This window comes from Salarias fasciatus, chromosome 9, assembly GCF_902148845.1.
Source record: "Salarias fasciatus chromosome 9, fSalaFa1.1, whole genome shotgun sequence".
NCBI classification, from domain to species: domain Eukaryota; kingdom Metazoa; phylum Chordata; class Actinopteri; order Blenniiformes; family Blenniidae; genus Salarias; species Salarias fasciatus.
The window spans coordinates 5,917,079-5,937,117 of NC_043753.1; the positions used below are offsets into that span (position 1 = coordinate 5,917,079).

The 20,039-nt window shown below is 44.4% G+C and overlaps 1 protein-coding gene across 1 annotated transcript in view; it reads left to right on the forward strand.

Annotated features, from left to right (window-relative positions):
• The first annotated feature begins 1,282 nt into the window (after positions 1–1,282).
• Positions 1,283–20,039, forward strand: part of LOC115393913 (NACHT, LRR and PYD domains-containing protein 14-like) — a 65,863-nt gene continuing 47,106 nt past the window's right edge. The window contains exons 1-9 of the mRNA XM_030099019.1: positions 1,283–1,427; positions 2,160–2,250; positions 5,260–5,370; positions 5,895–6,002; positions 6,168–8,069; positions 14,097–14,270; positions 14,540–14,722; positions 15,931–16,113; positions 17,322–17,504. Of these exons, the coding sequence (XP_029954879.1) occupies positions 2,171–2,250; positions 5,260–5,370; positions 5,895–6,002; positions 6,168–8,069; positions 14,097–14,270; positions 14,540–14,722; positions 15,931–16,113; positions 17,322–17,504 (2,924 nt within the window). The 5' untranslated portion in view covers positions 1,283–1,427; positions 2,160–2,170. The remainder of the gene's footprint in view (positions 1,428–2,159; positions 2,251–5,259; positions 5,371–5,894; positions 6,003–6,167; positions 8,070–14,096; positions 14,271–14,539; positions 14,723–15,930; positions 16,114–17,321; positions 17,505–20,039) is intronic.

The window sequence follows — 20,039 nt, forward strand, 5'->3', positions numbered from 1 at the left end:
GTGCGCAGGTTTCAGTTTTGTCTCAGTGGATTGGCTGGCGCCATTGGAGTGCCAATAGCGAAGCCCGTAGGCGGGCACGCATACACTCGTAGAACTGGAGTTACGTTTAGTAACTGCTAATTAATTTAGTCAACAGACTTCATATTTCGATAGATGATGTCAAATTAATATTGCAGCCACATAAACTCAGTAATTAGGGTGTTTGTCTGTAGAGCTCCTTGTGTAGCGGCTCTGTACTCTTTCTTGCGTTGTGATGGAATCAGCCAGGACACTCGATCTCTTTGGCATCGATCCGCCGTTTAATTCTGGTAAAAACACACGTCGTCATGTACTCTCACAGTCGCGCACGTGAAGTTTGAAAATATGCTAAAAATACAAAAGAAAATATTAACAATAAAGAAAACGTGCTAAATTTGTTTAACATCTCATTTCCACCACATACCACGGCGCCGGACACAGCAGACTGAGAACGCTATGTGGGGTGAAACACCCCAAGTCTGCAGGGGCCCGAGTGTACGTCACATCCGGTCACCGTAGGAAAATTATAATACTGCACAATATTAGATGGCAAGTGGAATCCATTTTTACTCCACTACACTTGCAATGTGGCTTTGTTGAAGGTGTTAGATGACAGTCATTTTGGAAAAGTTTGTAATATTATTGGGTTTTTTTTGGCAGAACTCTTTGCATTATCTCTTCATTGAAGGTGTTTCATTGTAATGATATAGACGAAATCTGTAAAACAATGGTATTTTCCTGCGCAAGTCTGAGTGAAAATTTCTGTCAGTGTAATGTATTTGCACTTCATTTGAATTCGGATATTTGACTTCAATTTTATGGTTTTTGTACGGCAGCCAGTCATTTACCATTTTTTAGTTAGGTTTTTTTTTTTGTTTGGTTCACGGTGAAGTGAAATGGAAATAGTTTGAAGGAGAGCACGGTCAAGATTTAAGTCCTTCCACTGACTGAGGCTGAAGCAGATCTTGTGGTTGTTGTGGTGATGTGTGGCGTTATCAACTCAGACTGCCGAGAAAATAATCTGCTCCAGGAAGAAGTCAGAAAAGATCTCTTGTAGAATATGAGCGTGGCTTTGATAAAACTTCAAATGACATTTCAAGACTTTGAACACTTGGAGACGGATTCTACAATCTAATCAGCTGTTTGACCAGCCTGCTGTGAAAAATTAGGTTTTTAAATTACATGAAGTTCATCTCTTCTCTTTGTTTTATACTGCATCCAAAACACAGGACCTTATTCTGATAGGCTGATCTGGGTTTCACACTTCCTGCACTGTGAGGGTGTGATTTCAAAGAAACACTGAGGAGGAGGAGCAGCTGCTCAACAGTCCAACCAGGAGACCATGAAGAGAAGAACTGAGTGAGTTCAGACTCTCAACTTCCAGTCGACTGTCAGAGAAGGAGGAGCAGGTGAGTGTTTGTCCAACTTTTGTCTTCTAATGTCAAAGTGTTTAGACCACAAGAAATTGTCTCTGTGTGTTCGCTCAATTGTGAGGAGTAGAATCAGATTTTAACCAACAGAGTGAGGACATGTTTGCCGGTCCTTACTTTTTGAAGGTTACAACTTGATTTTTGGGTTGGGGTTAGAATTTGTTTTAGGTTAGGTTGAGGGTATGTGTTGAGGTTTGGCTTTTATTTTTGATGGTGAAGGTTAGGGTAAGGGGCTAGGAAATGCATTATGACAATGAGTGTCCTCACAACTATAGAAGTACAAACTGCGTGTGTGTGTGTGTGTGTGAGCGAGAGAGCTTCAACTATCAGACATAAAGAAAGAAACTGTCTATTTCCCTTTTTCCTCAAAATCGCAGAGAGAGAAGTTTTGATCACTTTTGGATTCACTTCCTGTATTTTGAAGGTGGATGTTGTGAAACATGCCGAGTGAGAAAGGAAAGAAGCCCAGTGTGGTAACAGTCTCCTGACAGAATAAACCTTTAACAGCTGATTAAGAAAATGCTCCAATGTTACCTGAACCAACTCTGTCAGTTTTTACTCATTAGAAAAGTTTTAACATTCAAAGTAGAGACTGTGTGAACCTCCATAACTGAAACTGGGAGCTGGTTCCACATGAGAGGAGTGTGATCGCTGACAGTGAGTCTTCAACAGGTTTCACAGCTTTGTTCTTGTTGCTGGTTTCTCTCTCAGCCTGACTGAAGATGAGTGATGTGGGTGAAGAGGAGGACAGAGCAGAGTCTGTGGACAGGGAAGAGACGCCAGCTGCTCCTGCAGAGTCCAGGTACAGAATCCACAAAGACACCAAACCAGAGGCGGGGCAACAGGCAAACCAGGCATTTTCCTGGGGCCCCGGCTGTTAGGGGGCCCCTTTAAGGGAAATTGAGTGCAAAAAAAGCATTTTTTTCGGTGTGCACGGATGGGGTGGGGGCCGGATGAATTTTTTTGCTTGGAGCCCCAAAGACCCTTGCCCCACCACTGCACCAAGCACAAGAAGAGATGCAGCTCTCAGTGTTTCTGTTGGCTCAAAGTGGGCTTCACTCATTGGACGAAGTGGATGATATCAAGAAGATCTATGACTGTCTAGAAAATATTGGACTGACAGTCAACATGGAGGCTCTGATCACGGCAACACAAGAACAAACACTGAGCTCAAGAGCCACAGAGGAAAGAGTCGACCAGAGCAGATCAGATCCAAGGAGCAGCTGTGAAAAGATGCTCCACAGACAGTCTGGAACACAGTGGAGTTTTCTCAATGAAAGAAATACAACAAAACAAAGCAATTCAGAGTCTTAGGACTGAATGATACTGAGTTGTTGGTTATTTGACAGATTAATAAACATCACATAGAGAAACTAGAGTGAGTCACGATCTGGATCTCAACACCAAATAATCAATAATCATGGACTTACCATTAGATGTTAGAATAAAACGATAGATTGGTTGTTGTGATGGAGAGTGAAGGCAAAGTTGGGGCTCTATCTCCTTCCTAATCGCTCTTTTTCCAATTTGGGAACAATTTAGCTAAAGGCACTTCGTGTTTTCTGACTATAAATAAATTACGCTCACCAGAAAGAAAGTGCTCTCATTAACAAGTAACGGCAAGTCCCAAGACTAATGAACCTTCAGCTCAGTGTGTGTTCTTGTGCTGCCGTGATCAGAGCCTCCATGTTTTCTCAGTCCAGTATTTTCTCTCCATTGGCAGATCTTCTTTATTTCATCCACTTCCTCTATCTGGTGGTGCTACATTCCCTGCAGCACAGCGGCCCCCAAACCTTTATCCATCACTGACCGGTTTTAAACAACATAGTTTTTCCAAGAATCATCAGGACAGTATATATAAGCACTGCAACGAGGGTTTAATGATGCATGGATTAAAAAAAAAAAAAACCTAACAGGAGTTAAACACATGAAATAAGTGTGTTCACTTTATTATCCCGCACATGTAAGAAAAAGAAGAATTATCTTGTTTCAGGGCGTCCAATGATCTTGGAGCACACCTTCACAATGCTGTCCAGGCTGTTTCTGTCCTGTAGAGTGATGGAGTGCTACCAGCAGCATATAGTAAAAACACTTTGAATGAATGTGTGGTAGAATATTAGTAAAATGTCTGTTCTGACAGAAAAGGAGTTCAGTTTGAAGTTCAGTTGTTGAAGTTCAGGTGAAGTTTTTTCTGCAAGGATGTGGGGCTGCAGAGTGTTGGAGGCAGAGGAGAAGTCAGCAAACAGGAGCCTGGCAGGTGTGTCAGGAAGCTCCAGGTGTTTCTGGATGGTGTGGATGATGAAGGCTTTGGCATCATCATCACCTTTGTGTCTTTGATCAGCAAACTGGAGCGGGTCTGGCTGCCAGTCGGTCATGGAGGGAATGTGTTGTTAGACGAGCCTCTCCATGGCTTTCATCACCTGGGAGGTTAATGCAATGGGCTGGAGGTCATTCAAGGTCATGGGGGGGTCACCTTTGGAATTGGGATGATGGTGGAGAGTTTCCACCACTTGGGGATATTTCGACTGGAGATCTAGGCCCGGAACAGGTTCTGGAAAACACCCCCGAGCTGATTGTGTGTACTGGTCGTAACTGGGTGTGTGTTGAGGATTGAATATCTTTGTGTCCTGTTCTCCGCTGTGTTTTTACCTGATGGCTGCTCATGTTGCTGCAAAGAAATGTCTGTATGGTCAAGATGGTATTGGTTTAGCTGTATTCTGTTTTGGTGTCTGATTTCTAGAAGGAATTTACTGGAAAATGGGGAAAAAAACAATTGGAGAAGAATTTGTGTTGAATGTAAGAAGAGAAAACGCTGTTGTTTTGTTGTGTGATGTGTTAGTGCTGGAGTTTACACAGCAGCTTTGATGAATGTGGATATTCTTGAAGATAGTGTAAAATTCATTACTTTGGACGGTTTCTTTTGAGTGATAATTTCCAGATCTGAAGAAGTTGACATTTATGAGAAAAATATTAAGGTTGCCCTGCTGATGCAGTTTTTTTCTTTACTTTTCTTTTTTTTTTAATTGTGAGAGGAAGAGAGTGTTTTCATTGGGTGTATCATCGATGGACGTAGAGGCTGGCAGAGGACAGACTGGAGGAGTCTGAGGAGTCACAGGCTTCAGTGTTAATAGGCCTTAAGATCCAACACGTCTTTATAATAAAAATTTAATCCAACAATATTTTCACCAGAATGATCTGGGATCATGTTTGGCTCTGATGTCTGCAAACTGAACAAAACGGAGTTACGTGTTCTGTAATAACTTTCATCTTCTCTGTTTCATTGTAACTCTTTTGCTGCCAGCCGTTTTCAGATCAGCCAACCCTTCAGTTTTGACTGATGTTTCAAGACACGCAGAATAATGAGTTCTGGGATTATCTAAACACTGATACAACCAAATGAAAGACTTAAACTCTCTTCTTTCATCAGGAAAAAAAAAAGTTGATCTCTCGCTGAAGTAAAACAGTGACTTGGTCATATTTTTTGTTATTGGGACACTTCAGTCACCTGAACAGTAGTTTCCTTCTATAAAGCAAGGAAACACCACAGAAAAGGAATTTGACACAAAATAATCATTTATTTACAGATATAAAGGAAAAAAAAATATTTTAAAAACTTTTTGCAGTTTTGCATGTATGTGTTAGGTTTTGCATTTGGTTATTAGTATAGAATTACTGAAAGTATGGATTGCCGAAGGCAGTTATTTACTTCTCGTGATTTTGTCAAATTGTTAATTTGATTAAATTGTTATTTAACGTTTAATAATTACAGTGTGTGTCTGTGTGTGTGTGTGTGTGTGTGTGGTGTTTACAGGAGCAGATACACAGCAGAGTCTTCAGGATTCAGCAGGTTGTCTCTGAAGAGTGACTGGTCCAAAGGTTGGCTACCAGACTTCAGTGGTGAACCTGGACCTTCAGACACAAAGTAAGAAACTCTTTGTTTCCTGTTGTTTCCTCCAAACCAGAGTGAGAGATGTTTTGCTCACGTTCAGATCCAGTTTTTTGTTTTGAAGTAGAGTAAATGAGTAAATGTTCAAAGAATGGAGAAAACAAGCTCCAACTAAAAACCACATTTGAAGTGAAACAGTGACTCTGTTGATCTTTTATTTTTTTTTTTTTTTTTTTATCTCGGGACATCTTAATCATGTGAACAGTTGCTTCATTCTATAAAACAAGGGAATAACACAGAAAAGGAATTTGACATCAAAATAATCATTAATTTACACATATATACATGAAAACAATGTGAAAACTTTTCACAGTTTTGTATGTATGTGTTGGGTTTTACATCATATTATTAGTATTAAATTACTGAAAGTATGGATCACTGAAGGCAGTTATTTGATTTTAGTAGTTTTATTAAATTGTTATTTTGAGTACATTGTTATTTAATGGTTGATAAATACAGAATTTGTGTGTGTGTGTGCGTGTGCGTTTGTGTGCTTACAGGAGCAGACCCACAGCAGAGTCTTCAGGATCCAGCAGGTTGTCTCTGAACAGTGACCAGTCCAAATATCTTCCACCAGACTTCAGTGGTGAACCTGGACCTTCAGACAGAGAGTAAGAAAGTCTATATATGTGTCCTTTCATTTTCTCAAGGCCAGAGTGAGAGATGTTTTGCTCACTTTCAGATTTACTTCCAATATTCTGAATCAGTGTGAGAGTTGAAGCTGGATCTTTGTGTCTCTGCTGTGTGTCGTGTTGCTCAGAGTAAATGTTTCTTGGTGTCCACAGAGAGAAGAAGAGCAGTGATGTCTGTGAGGAGCAGCAGGACCAGGGTTCTTCATCAGGACTGCAGCAGCTTCTAGAAGAACATAAGAAGAGTCTGAGGAGGAGATGTGAACGTGTGACTGAAGGAAGTGATGAAGCAGGAGGAGGAAGCCTCCTCAACAGGATCTACACTGAGCTCCACATCACAGAGGGACTCAGTGAGGAGCTTCAGAGGGAACCTGAGCTGAAGCAGCTGGAGACAGCTTCCAGGAAGGAGAGCCTCCATCACACTGCCATCAGGGTTCAGGACATCTTCAAAGCCTCGGCCCAGCAGCTCAGACACATCCGAGTGGTTGTGACCAGCGGCGTGGCCGGCAGCGGAAAAACCTTCTTGGTGCACAAGTTCACTCTGGACTGGGCCGAGGGCCTGGAGAACCAGAATGTCAGTGTGCTGGTTGTTCTCTCCTTCAGGGAGCTGAACCTGATCAGAGAGCGGCCGTACAGTCTTCTCACGCTGCTCCATGTTTTCCATCCGGCGCTCCAGAAGCTGACGGCAGAGGAGCTGGCTGTCTGCAAGCTGCTGTTCATCTTTGACGGTCTGGATGAAAGCAGACTTTCTCTGGACTTCAGCAGCAAACAGCGGCTGGTTGACGTCTCCCAGCAATCTTCAGTCAGCCTGCTGCTCACTAACCTCATCCGGGGGGATCTGCTGCCCTCGGCTCGGGTCTGGATCACTTCCAGACCTGCAGCAGCCAATCAGATCCCTCCATCATGTGTGGACAGACTGACAGAAGTGCGAGGCTTCACTGACGCCCAGAAGGAGGAGTACTTCAGGAGGAGGCTGAGTGACGAGGAGCTGAGCAGCAGAATCATCTCCCACATCCAGACCTCCAGGAGCCTCCACATCATGTGTGGAATCCCAGTCTTCTGCTGGATCACTGCTACAGTTCTGGAGCACATGTTGAGCAGCGAGCAGAGAGGAGAGCTGCCCCAGACCCTGACTGACATGTACTCCCACTTTGTGCTGGTTCAGACACACAGGAAGAAGCTCAAGTACCATGAAGGACCTGAGACGGGTCCACAGGAGCTGACGGAGGCTGACAGGGAGCTTCTTCTGAAGCTGGGCAGGATGGCCTTGGAACATCTGGAGAAAGAAAACATCCTGTTCTACCAAGAAGACCTGGAGCAGTGTGGTCTGGATGTGACTGAGGCCTCGCTGTTCTCTGGAGTTTGTTCTCATATCTTCAAAAGAGAGTCTGTGATCTTCCAGAAAGCCGTCTACAGCTTCGTCCATCTGAGTGTTCAGGAGTTTCTGGCTGCAGTCTTCATGTTCCACTGTTTCACCAACAGGAAGACAGACCGACTGAAGACCTTCCTCAGAGAGAAAAATAGTTTTTTTGTTGAAGTGTTGAAGTTACTCAGAAAGGATGATGATGTTGATGATGCTCTCTCATCTCTGGATGAGTTCCTGAAGAAAGTCCTGCAGAAATCCCTCAGAAGTCAGAACGGCCACCTGGACCTGTTTGTCCGCTTCCTTCATGGCCTCTCTCTGAAATCCAACCAGAGACTCTTAGAAGGTCTGCTGGGTCGGACAGAGATCAGTCCAGAAACCATCCAGAGAGTCATCCAGAACCTGAAGGAGATCAACAGTGATGAAATGTCTCCTGACAGAAGCATCAACATCTTCCACTGTCTGATGGAGATGAAGGACCTCTCAGTCCATCAGGACATCCAGAAGTTCCTGAAGTCAGAGAACAGATCAGAGAAACTATCTGAGATCCACTGCTCAGCTCTGGCCTACATGCTGCAGATGTCAGACCAGGTCCTGGAGGAGTTGAACCTGGAGGAGTACAACACATCAAAGGAGGGACGACGGAGGCTGATCCCAGCTGTGAGGAGCTGCAGGGAGGCTCGGTGAGTCCACATGTCATCATGATCAATGTCTCAGTGATGTTTGTAGAAAGTAGTTCCTGTAGTTCCTCTGTGGAGATGATCCTCAATCAGGACTCGATATTAATGCCTGTCTGATCGTCCTGGGGAACAAAATATGTCGATCAGCTTGTTCAACCAGAGAAATTGATCGTGCTGCAGAAGCTCCTGATGCTGTTTGGTTTATTAAAACCAGAACAAAAGCTGAATTTGCAGCTCCATGCTCAACGTCTTCCTTGGTGTAGTTTTAGTGTATGTCTGCCTCAAGGCCTGGTATATGTACAACATTGTTTTTCGTTGTTTTCTTGATGTCCTGCGGATGACGATACGTGTAACCCCAACATTATTCACACTCCAGGCAAATTTTGGATGAAAGTTACTTTTATTCAACCAGCAAGTTCCTTTTTTTCATTGACTAGAAATGACTCGGGCTTCTTCCAAAAGTTAATAAGATGATGTAGAAGATGCTCTGTTGTGGAAAAAATATTTCTCAGCTTTCACTTACATTTGAAAAAGAAGTGAAATGTCCAAAATTATCCATCCCCATCTCAATGATGTGGATAATATTGTGGATGGCAAACATTTTAAAAATGAAGAGAATAAAAGATGTATTGTCTGGTGTAGACAGGGTCCAGGAGGAGGAGATTGGAAACAAATCAGTGAGGTCAGTGTGTGGCTCAGGGACAGGTAGACATCCAGTTCTACTGCATCTCAGCTGATCAGAACACCACATTGCACTGGAAACATCTGGAACCAGGTGAACATTCAGGATTCCTCAAAGTCTTCACTAAATGATCGTCAGTGGAGTTTTCCTTCTTTGTCTCCCACAAAGCAGACTTTTCCATTAACAGCTGAGTTCTGGTGAATTTGGACGTCTGTTGCTGTTTCTGTGAAAGTTAAAACACATAGATATGATGTGTACCTTAATCTTGGTAAATCTAATGACTTTTCAAGAAAACTGACCTCAGATTATGAGAAATTAAAGCAGAACTTTGCAACTTTTTTACCTCAATAAATGTTTTTCAGAATCCCTGGGGGGGTAAACAAAGACTTGTCACGGTGATTCGCCGGTCCCTTTACTCCCCCCGGGGTCTGTATCCTGAAAACATCACTTGCAACTTTCAGAGGAGCGGACCGACTGCATCTCGCGAGAACAAACCTGCTTTACGGCACTCATACGGGAGTACAAGTATAAAAGCGCGTAAAACAAACATGAAACCCTCGCTAGCGTTTGCAACGCCACCCTAAAGCCCACCACACACTACAGGATTTTTTCAATCTTCCCCGATTCAGACACCACACACTACAAGACAACAGAGGACAGATCGCACCCGATCTTCCTCTCCTGATCTTCTAGTGTGTGGTGTCGCTCCGGAGCAGACCACACACCAGCAGATTCTTCAGCCGAGGATCGGCTCCTCACTCCTCCAAATCTAGTCCAACGTGACTTTGTGCTGTTTCCCTTCATTGCTGTTTTTACATTCATCTCCACTTTCAATAATAAGTGGAGAACTCATTCATTCCCTCAGTTCATTCATTCACATTCATTCACATTGGTATCGTTCCATCAGTGCAGACCCCCCCCCCCACCCCCCCCCCCCCGCCGCCCCCCCCCCCCCCCCCCCCCCCCCCACCCCGCCGCACGGAGCACGGACTGTCAGCACCTTGTCAGAAAATTTGAACGTTCCAGTACAGAAGAGGGAAACATTGTTTCAGATCATTTTATTATAATTTACCCTCCATATTTAATAATAATTCAGCTTATTAGCTAATCTGTTTGTGTTTTTTTTTTTTTTTTTTTTTTTTTTTACTTTTGACTCCCGAGTGGAGCAGTAGAATAAAGTTATCAGCAGACCATGACAAATAAAAGCTATTTTTTAAATCACCAAATATCTCCAATCATTCTTTATGTCCACAGATTTGATAGTTTACACCAGAATAAAAACACGTTGAGCTTTGATTAGGTCATTTTCATTATAGTCCGCTCTCTGAAGGCACGGAGTCAGCGGAAAGTTTTTTTGGTATTTTTTTAATTATTATTTTTTTTTCTTCTCCATTCTTCCGTGATGGTTAATGATGGAGATGAATTAAAACATTGGGATTATTGCAGGACTGGCAGAGATGCAGATATTAGATCGGAGTTTGGGTCTGAATGGAGGAAATCCAGTTCATCCAGGAGCGACAGGATTAACCATCACTTTCTGCACAGCTGAGTTTAGGAGCTCTGGCTTTTCTGTTTCACTGTCATATAGTGAATATATTTCACAGACATATATTCATCCAGCTCTGACAGCTGTGAGTGGATTTTTTTAGTCAGCGGCACCTTGGTGAGACGGAGCTGTTCATCCAATCAAGGAGCTTTATTCCGAGGGTGTGGACAGCTCTACTCGGAGCTGATCGGCGCCTCTCGGAGCTCCACACACTACAGGATTTGCGATCGGAAATATTAAACATGTTCATTATCTACGATCTCCCCTTCCGACGCCTCCCGAGAGGCTCCGACCGGAAAAAATCTCTCGGAACACACCGCACACTACACGAAGATCGGACCCGAACTCATTTGCATACTCCCGACAATCGGCCCCTGTCGGCTTCGGTCGGGAGGAGAAGATCGGGGCAAAATTCGGCCCGAATATCCTGTAGTGTGTGGAGGCCTTTAGGTGCTCACGGACGGCAGAACCAAAAAGACAGAAAAAACCTTTGTCTGACAAGCGGAAAAAAAAGGAAACAGGAGTGAGACGCTCTCTGCACGCGCGGGTGGGGGTAGGGTGACCAGATGTCCCGCTTTGTGCGGGACAGTCCCGCATTTTAAATACTTTTCATGCGTCAAATTGAGATAATGTCCCGCATTGCCAGCGGCACTTGATTTTTTTGAAACGCAGTCTCACTGAGGCTATTATCTGGCGCTGACCCAACAGCCGTGTGTGTGTGGTCGGACACGGGAGAGCCGTCCTCAGAGGGCGGGGTGGGCTCTGGGATGATCTGTCAATCAAGCCAGACGCGGGTGTGCGCCCGCTGCCCGACCCCACCCCGCCACAAACAACAACAGCGTCGCTTCGGCTGCAGCAGCAGACATGGAGGAAAAAGATACAGACAGACTCGTAAAAAAAAAAAAAAGAAAAAGAAAATGCAGCAAAGAGTGGGACACCATTTACTCCTCCTGGGTATGAACAGTGCAGGGTGACTGCACCAAAGCAATTTTTCCATTTCGCATGGAGGTGAATATGAAGTGAGACACCAACAGTCCGAGACTCACAAAAATCATGTGGCTCAAAAGAGCAGTTCCCATTCCATAAATACATTCCTGCTGAAACCCAAACAACTCGAACGCAGATAAAGTGACAGCAGCTGAACTAACGAGCGTCTAACACGATGAACAATACTCCCCTTCATACAGGTCAGAACACTGTGGCAGGAAGCTACAGTATGTCTTATCTGAATATGAGCTTCAGTATTGTTCTATCAGAACAAACACTTTAAAGGTGCATTAAGGAGTTTTTCAACTTTAAGAATACTTATTTTCCACCATAAATATGTTCCACATTTTTAATGATGTGTACAATGTGCCCTGACATATTCATTACAAGTACCTCTAACAGCGCTAAACTGTCACTTGAAAGTTGCAGTGCCGGTCCGGCACCAGAATTCTTTTCGGGAGAATTTGAAAGGAATGACATAATGCACGCCCCGGCTGGCCTGATTGAGTTAGGTTTCGTTTTGTCCGCCATTACTCCGCCAGATGCTTAGTGAGCAACAACTCAGCAGGATCTTCCAGAAAGTAAGAACAGACTGGCTTCTAGCACTGCCACAGCTCCACACAGACTCCACCAGGCAGAAGAAACTTAAATCTTACTCGAGCGCTACTAAAAGAGCGAGGAAGGAGTTCCCCTCTTCCGTGCATGCAAGTCACAGGCACGAGTGTTTCACTAAGCTGCATTACGCCCAAGGCCTGCAGGGGGCGCTGTTTCACATAAAACATGCAAACTCCTTAATGCACCTTTAATAGTGTGTTTTTTTGTTTTTTAAATCTTTTTGTGCCTTCAGTACCACAATGTTTATTTATTTATTTAACATTTTATTTATAGAGGAGTGGGCCCTTGAGATCCACCATCTCGTTTTCAAGGGGTTCCTCTGAAATAAATGACAATTAACATAAAGAGCATGGCATATAATGTGGCGATGCACAGTAAATAACAGGTTAATACATCATTTAAAATGCATTTGGTAGAGGTCTAATTAGTCTGCTATTCTGAATTGCATGAGTGAGGTGAGCTCCTTGCAGCATTTTTTTATTCAGATTGTTGGATTTGATTTGTTGATGTAGCAGCGTAGAGGTGTCTGCTCTATGTGCTGCATGCAGGCCAGTGCTGATTGGCTGCTGATGAGGTGGCCCAGTATAAAAGCAGTCCTCCCCCCTCCAATCTTCCTTTGCGCCCCTGCTGACTGACACGTCATTTCCGGGTCAGAGGTTTCTGACTGACAGGTGTGGCAGCACACTGCTTCACTTGATGTCTCTCTCATCATGCTAAGGCATGGGTGTTTGCTTGCAGGGTGCTGCTTGTGTGCTGCTCTGTGCTGCTTTAGGTGTGGCTTCAGGCACTGCTGCATTGTTTGGCTGTGTCCTCCCTCTCTCTGCAGTGTATTAGATGCTGTCCTGTGGCTAATGCCAGTGTGGTCGCAGGTGAGGTGCTGGTGGCTGGAGCACTCCCTCTCTTAGTGTGTATGTGTGTTCTCACTGCTGTGAAAGGTATGCTTCCCTCATCGCAAACACTTTAATGTTGTGGTGTTTGGAGTTGAGCGAAGGTTTTGTTGTTATCTTACATGAACCTGGTAAAGTTGCATTAAAATGAAATATCATATACTTGAGCAGAATACCAGTAAATTTTCTAAAATTAACTATTGAAGACAACCACGATATCTTGGTGACCAAAGTAAACTGTCAGAGTTGGAGCTTATTCAACACAAGAGTGATGTGATTTTCTCTCGGTGCTTTTTTATACTAAATCCATAATTTCATTGGATAATAAGATGAAACAAATAAATACAGTATGTAATTATCAAAAGCCACTCTAACCCAACATATCACAGAATAGAAAACACGTACTGTGGTGAACCTTGACATAAAGACTAATACAGCCAACAGAAACATTCATGAGATCAATTTATTCATCTGTCACTGAAATGATTTTTGAATTTTACACTTATTCAAATAAGGAAAACTAAACGTCATTCATGACACCAGTGGAAGGATGAAAGCTTGTTTCAGTGGCTGTGGTCGAGGACGGAGTGACCACATGAACATCTTGACTAGTAGATCTACAGGAGAGCAAACATCCACCAGCACAACCAAAAGACAGAGAAGATTAAAACTTCAACAACACAAAATAAGTGCACGATTCAGGTCAACAGTTAAAATAATGCAATTTTGGGTGAGTAAGTTTATTCTCCTGCCAAGTTCAAGTGAGCAGCCTCTTGTCTGAAGGACAAGCAGCTGAAAATGTTCATGTCAAGTCCTGTCACTGATCTGTCATGAAGAAATGTGGCTCAGCTCTGTGTGTCAGGCTCTGGATGCTCTGATCCTGAAAGATCAGAGTGACGGTTTTTATCTCTTCATGAGATCTGATTATTAGAAGAATCCAGAAAATGACCTCAGATGATCATTTTGATTGAAGACTTTTGATTTGAATACTTTTAATCCAGAGAAAGAAAATCAGAACAATGTGAACTAAGATCAGTTCTCACACACACACACACACACACACACACACACAAACGAATCATCCGAACACAAAGTATTGGATTCGAACCCACAACCTTCCTGCTCTGAGGCACTAACCTCTCCTCCACCATGCGGCCCGTCAGTCTTCACTGCTCCATGACTCCAGAACTCCATGTTCTCTCCTTCATGAAGCCAAAGTCAAACCAGAGAAGAAGATCTGAAGCTCTGATGTCAAACAGTCCGACAAAGTGTCCTCTCTCATAACGTCCTGTCCTCTCTGTGTCTCATTACAGACTTTCTGACTGTGGACTCTCTGATTCTCACTGTGAAGTGATCTCCTCAGCTCTGAAGTCTGACCCCTCCCATCTGAAACATCTGGACCTGAGTTACAACAAGCTGCATGATTCATCAGTGAAGATTCTGTGTTCTGGACTGGAGAGTCCAAACTGTAACCTGGAGACTCTGTGGTCAGTTCACTGTCTGAAGTTAGAATCTGTTGAAGTCAAATGACTGAGAGGAGTTTAGGAGGATTCCAGATGTTGGAGGGACAGAGAGTGGACTGAGCTCTGCAGCATGTTAGTGATCAGCATGTTGATGAGAGCTCTTCTCCTCCTGGTGGTTTCAGCTGTTTGGACTTTACATTTCTAAACTCTTCCAGTCTGAACCTTCTTCAGCTCTCAATGACTTCAACATCAGACTTTGTCCTCGAATCTCACTTCTTTCTCTCTTTATTCAGGTTGTGGGACTGCATTTTGTCAAAGATCAGCTGTTCTTCTCTGGCCTCAGCTCTGAAGTCCAACCCCTCCCTCCTGAAACATCTGAAACATCTGGACCTGAGTGAGAACCGTCTGCAGGATTCAGGAGTTGAGCAGCTGTGTGGTTTTCTGGAGAGTCCACTCTGCAGTCTGGAGACTCTGAGGTCAGTTGACTGTCTGTTACTGTTGAAGAAGGAGAAATGTTTGTGAGCAGCTGTGATCTGAGACTCTGATCCTGCAGTGAGAGAGTGAGCTGAGCTCAGCAGCAGGTTACTGATGTGTGTGTGGACATGGGGAGGTGTGTGACAGTTGTGTTGAAATCAATCAGTCCAACTTGATTGATAAAGCACTTTTCATACTTTAAGCAGCACAAAGTGCAGAAAACAAGTGAAAATCATGACAAGGATCAAAACTAAACAAAGCACAACCGACACCTACCAACAGCAGACATATCACTAAGAAGCAGAGAAAAAACATCAATTTGTGGCCGTCCACACTGGGAGGGGTCACAGGTCATGACTGCCGGGGGCGTCTGCACCCGAGGTGGGGAGCCCCCCAACCAGCCGGGCCAAAGGGCCCCATGGACAGAACCCCCAGCAGCAGAGCTGATACAGCCACCAGTGTGGAGGACCTCCTGAGGAAACACTGGGCTAATGAAAGTATGAAAAAAGATGAAAAGAACAGAATGATAAATTTGGATACATAAAATAAAGTGAACATTTAAAAAGTAAAAATACATCAATAAAATGGATCCGATGTAAAGCTGAAATAGTGAAATGACCTAAAATTAACTTAAAAAATACAACAAAATAAACAGCAGTAACATGAAACAGTCAGAATTTAAAAGATCAGTTAAAAGCCAGTTTAAAAGGTGAGTCTTCAACCGTCTTTTAAAACTCCCAGCAGTCTCTGCAGTCCTGAGCTTCTCCAGCAGGCTGTTCCACAGATGGAGGCCATCGTGGCTAAAAGCTGCCTCACTGTGAGTTTTTGTTCTTCTTCTGATGTGGATCAGAGGAGCTGCTGGAGGAGCTCAGGATCCACGAGGGTCGATGTGGTCAAAGCTGATCAGATCAATAAGATGGAGCAAGGCCGTTAAGACATTTAAAAAGTAGTTAAAGAAGCTTAAAATCCACCCTGAAGCAGACAGGGAGCCAATGCTACGACTTTAAAGCTGGTGTCATGTGGACCCGCCCTCTGGTCCTCATCAGCAGGTGTGGCTGAGTTTTGCATGAGGATGATGTGAGTGATGAAGATCCACAACAACAGAACAGCTCATTGATCAGGACACAGTAATGTGGAGCTGCTCATTTCTCCATCAACACATCTGGTTGGTTCCTCCTCATTGATTCTGCTGCTTTCTCTCTTTATTCAGGTTGAGGAGCTGCAGTTTGTCAAAGATCAGCTGTTCTTCTCTGGCCTCAGCTCTGAAGTCCAACCCCTCCCTCCTGAAACATCTGAAACATCTGAGCCTGAGTGAGAACCAGCTGCAGGATTCAGGAGTTGAGCAGCTGTGTGGTTTTCTGGAGAGTCCACTCTGCAGTCTGGAGACTCTGAGGTCAGTTGACTGTCTGTTACTGTTGTAGAAGGAGAAATGTTTGTGAGCAGCTGTGATCTGAGACTCTGATCCTGCAGTGAGAGAGTGGACTGAGCTCAGCAGCAGGTTACTGATGTGTGTGTGGACATGGGGAGGTGTGTGACAGTTGTGTTGAAATCAATCAGTCCAACTTGATTGATAAAGCACTTTTCATACTTTAAGCAGCACAAAGTGCAGAAAACAAGTGAAAATCATGACAAGGATCAAAACTAAACAAAGCACAACCGACACCTACCAACAGTAGACATATCACTAAGAAGCAGAGAAAAAACATCAATTTGTGGCCGTCCACACTGGGAGGGGTCACAGGTCATGACTGCCGGGGGCGTCTGCACCCGAGGTGGGGAGCCCCCCAACCAGCCGGGCCAAAGGGCCCCATGGACAGAACCCCCAGCAGCAGAGCTGATACAGCCACCAGTGTGGAGGACCTCCTGAGGAAACACTGGGGTCATAAAAGTATGAAAAAAGATGAAAAGAACAGAATGATAAATTTGGATACATAAAATAAAGTGAACATTTAAAAAGTAAAAATACATCAATAAAATGGATCCGATGTAAAGCTGAAATAGTGAAATGACCTAAAATTAACTTAAAAAATACAACAAAATAAACAGCAGTAACATGAAACAGTCAGAATTTAAAAGATCAGTTAAAAGCCAGTTTAAAAGGTGAGTCTTCAACCGTCTTTTAAAACTCTCAGCAGTCTCTGCAGTCCTGAGCTTCTCCAGCAGGCTGTTCCACAGATGGAGGCCATCGTGGCTAAAAGCTGCCTCACTGTGAGTTTTTGTTCATCTTCTGATGTGGATCAGAGGAGCTGCTGGAGGAGCTCAGGATCCACGAGGGTCGATGTGGTCAAAGCTGATCAGATCAATAAGATGAAGCAAGGCCGTTGAGACATTTAAAAATGAGTTAAAGAAGCTTAAAATCCACCCTGAAGCAGACAGGGAGCCAATGCTACGACTTTAAAGCTGGTGTCATGTGGACCCGCCCTCTGGTCCTCATCAGCAGGTGTGGCTGAGTTTTGCATGAGGATGATGTGAGTGATGAAGATCCACAACAACAGAACAGCTCATTGATCAGGACACAGTAATGTGGAGCTGCTCATTTCTCCATCAACACATCTGGTTGGTTCCTCCTCATTGATTCTGCTGCTTTCTCTCTTTATTCAGGTTGAGGAGCTGCAGTTTGTCAGAGATCAGCTGTTCTTCTCTGGCCTCAGCTCTGAAGTCCAACCCCTCCCTCCTGAAACATCTGAAACATCTGGACCTGAGTTGGAACCGTCTGCAGGATTCAGGAGTTGAGCAGCTGTGTGGTTTTCTGGAGAGTCCACTCTGCAGTCTGGACACTCTGTGGTCAGTTGACTGTCTGTTACTGTTGTAGAAGGAGAAATGTTTGTGAGCAGCTGTGATCTGAGACTCTGATCCTGCAGTGAGAGAGTGGACTGAGCTCAGCAGCAGGTTACTGATGTGTGTGTGGACATGGGGAGGTGTGTGACAGTTGTGTTGAAATCAATCAGTCCAACTTGATTGATAAAGCACTTTTCATACTTTAAGCAGCACAAAGTGCAGAAAACAAGTGAAAATCATGACAAGGATCAAAACTAAACAAAGCACAACCGACACCTACCAACAGTAGACATATCACTAAGAAGCAGAGAAAAAACATCAATTTGTGGCCGTCCACACTGGGAGGGGTCACAGGTCATGACTGCCGGGGGCGTCTGCACCCGAGGTGGGGAGCCCCCCAACCAGCCGGGCCAAAGGGCCCCATGGACAGAACCCCCAGCAGCAGAGCTGATACAGCCACCAGTGTGGAGGACCTCCTGAGGAAACACTGGGCTAATGAAAGTATGAAAAAAGATGAAAAGAACAGAATGATAAATTTGGATACATAAAATAAAGTGAACATTTAAAAAGTAAAAATACATCAATAAAATGGATCCGATATAAAGCTGAAATAGTGAAATGACCTAAAATTAACTTAAAAAATACAACAAAATAAACAGCAGTAACATGAAACAATCAGAATTTAAAAGATCAGTTAAAAGCCAGTTTAAAAGATGAGTCTTCAACCGTCTTTTAAAACTCTCAGCAGTCTCTGCAGTCCTGAGCTTCTCCAGCAGGCTGTTCCACAGATGGAGGCCATCGTGGCTAAAAGCTGCCTCACTGTGAGTTTTTGTTCTTCTTCTGATGTGGATCAGAGGAGCTGCTGGAGGAGCTCAGGATCCACGAGGGTCGATGTGGTCAAAGCTGATCAGATCAATAAGATGGAGCAAGGCCGTTAAGACATTTAAAAAGTAGTTAAAGAAGCTTAAAATCCACCCTGAAGCAGACAGGGAGCCAATGCTACGACTTTAAAGCTGGTGTCATGTGGACCCGCCCTCTGGTCCTCATCAGCAGGTGTGGCTGAGTTTTGCATGAGGATGATGTGAGTGATGAAGATCCACAACAACAGAACAGCTCATTGATCAGGACACAGTAATGTGGAGCTGCTCATTTCTCCATCAACACATCTGGTTGGTTCCTCCTCATTTATTCTGCTGCTTTCTCTCTTTATTCAGGTTGGAGAGCTGCAGTTTGACAAAGGTCAGCTGTTCTTCTCTGGCCTCAGCTCTGAAGTCCAACCCCTTCCACCTGAAGGCGCTCTACCTGAATGGGAACCAGCTGCAGGCTCCAGATGTGAAGCACCTTTTTCATCTCCAGCAGAGTCCAAACTGCAGCCTGCAGACTCTGAGGTCAGTAGATGGTTGGAGTGAGTCCATGCTGCTTTCAGCAGGTTTTTACTAAACACAGTCAGTGTGAGAACAAAGATCCAGGGTTTGACTCTCAGTGAGGCTGTGAGAGGAGAACGCTGAGCAGCTTCAGGATTGGACAGCAGAGGACACACAGTCAGCCAATCAGAGGAGCCACAGGCATGTTGTGTTGGTCTGACAGTGGTGGTCCTTCAAGACTGAAGAACCACCACTGAAGTCCTCGCTGCTTCACAGAGACTCTGATCATCTCCTCTCATCTCTCTGCAGGTAGAACTGAGAGCAGAGAGGAAGCTGTGTGTCCTGAAGATCTACTGAGGAGAGCAGAGCTTCATCCAGACTGAGTGACAGAGGAACCACCAGAAGATCTGCTGAGTGTCAGTGGAGCAGTGTGAAGAGCTGAGAGAGTCCAGCATCGAACCAGGGTTCCTCTGGGTGTGACGCAGAACCATGTCTGTGTGAACTGAACTCCTCCTCCTCTTAATGTTCGTTCTTTTTCTGAATTCTTTGTAGACTTTTGAACCATGTTCCTTCATTCTGGACCTTAACAAGTCCCCTTCAGAGGACAATGAGACTCTGTAGCCTTCAGAGAGTGAACTGGTCTGTGTGGAGTTTCTCAGCTTCTGTAAAGTGGACCAGGAGCTGCTCAACACTCCATCAAGCTGTTCACCACCTTCACCTCCATCAGCTGAGGATTTGTCCACAGCACAGAGAGTGAGCTGCATGAATAGAGACACTTCCTGTTCCAGTCGGCTCTGATTGTGTCTTGAAAGTGAAATGAATCCTCTGCTGTGTGTCGGTCACACTGAGTGATCTGCACCGTCACACACCGGTCAGCAGGCTGCTGCAGCTGCTTTGTACAGTGTGGCTGTGGCCGACTGGTCCCATCAGGACTCAACATGTCTCCTCTGAGAACCGTCCACAGCTGAATGGGGAGGATCAGGTTGCTCCTGCTGCTGCTCAACATGATCTCAGGTGGTCCACACTGTACAGAGTTTGATAACTCAGCCTTTAAAACCAGTTTCTGTCCTTCAAATTAATGTTTGTAGTAGGGTTGTCCTCAGATAGTCGATGATTCGTTCAAAGGGGCCTGATTCCACTACCAGTCATACAGTCAAAGCATCGAAAAAATGTGGTT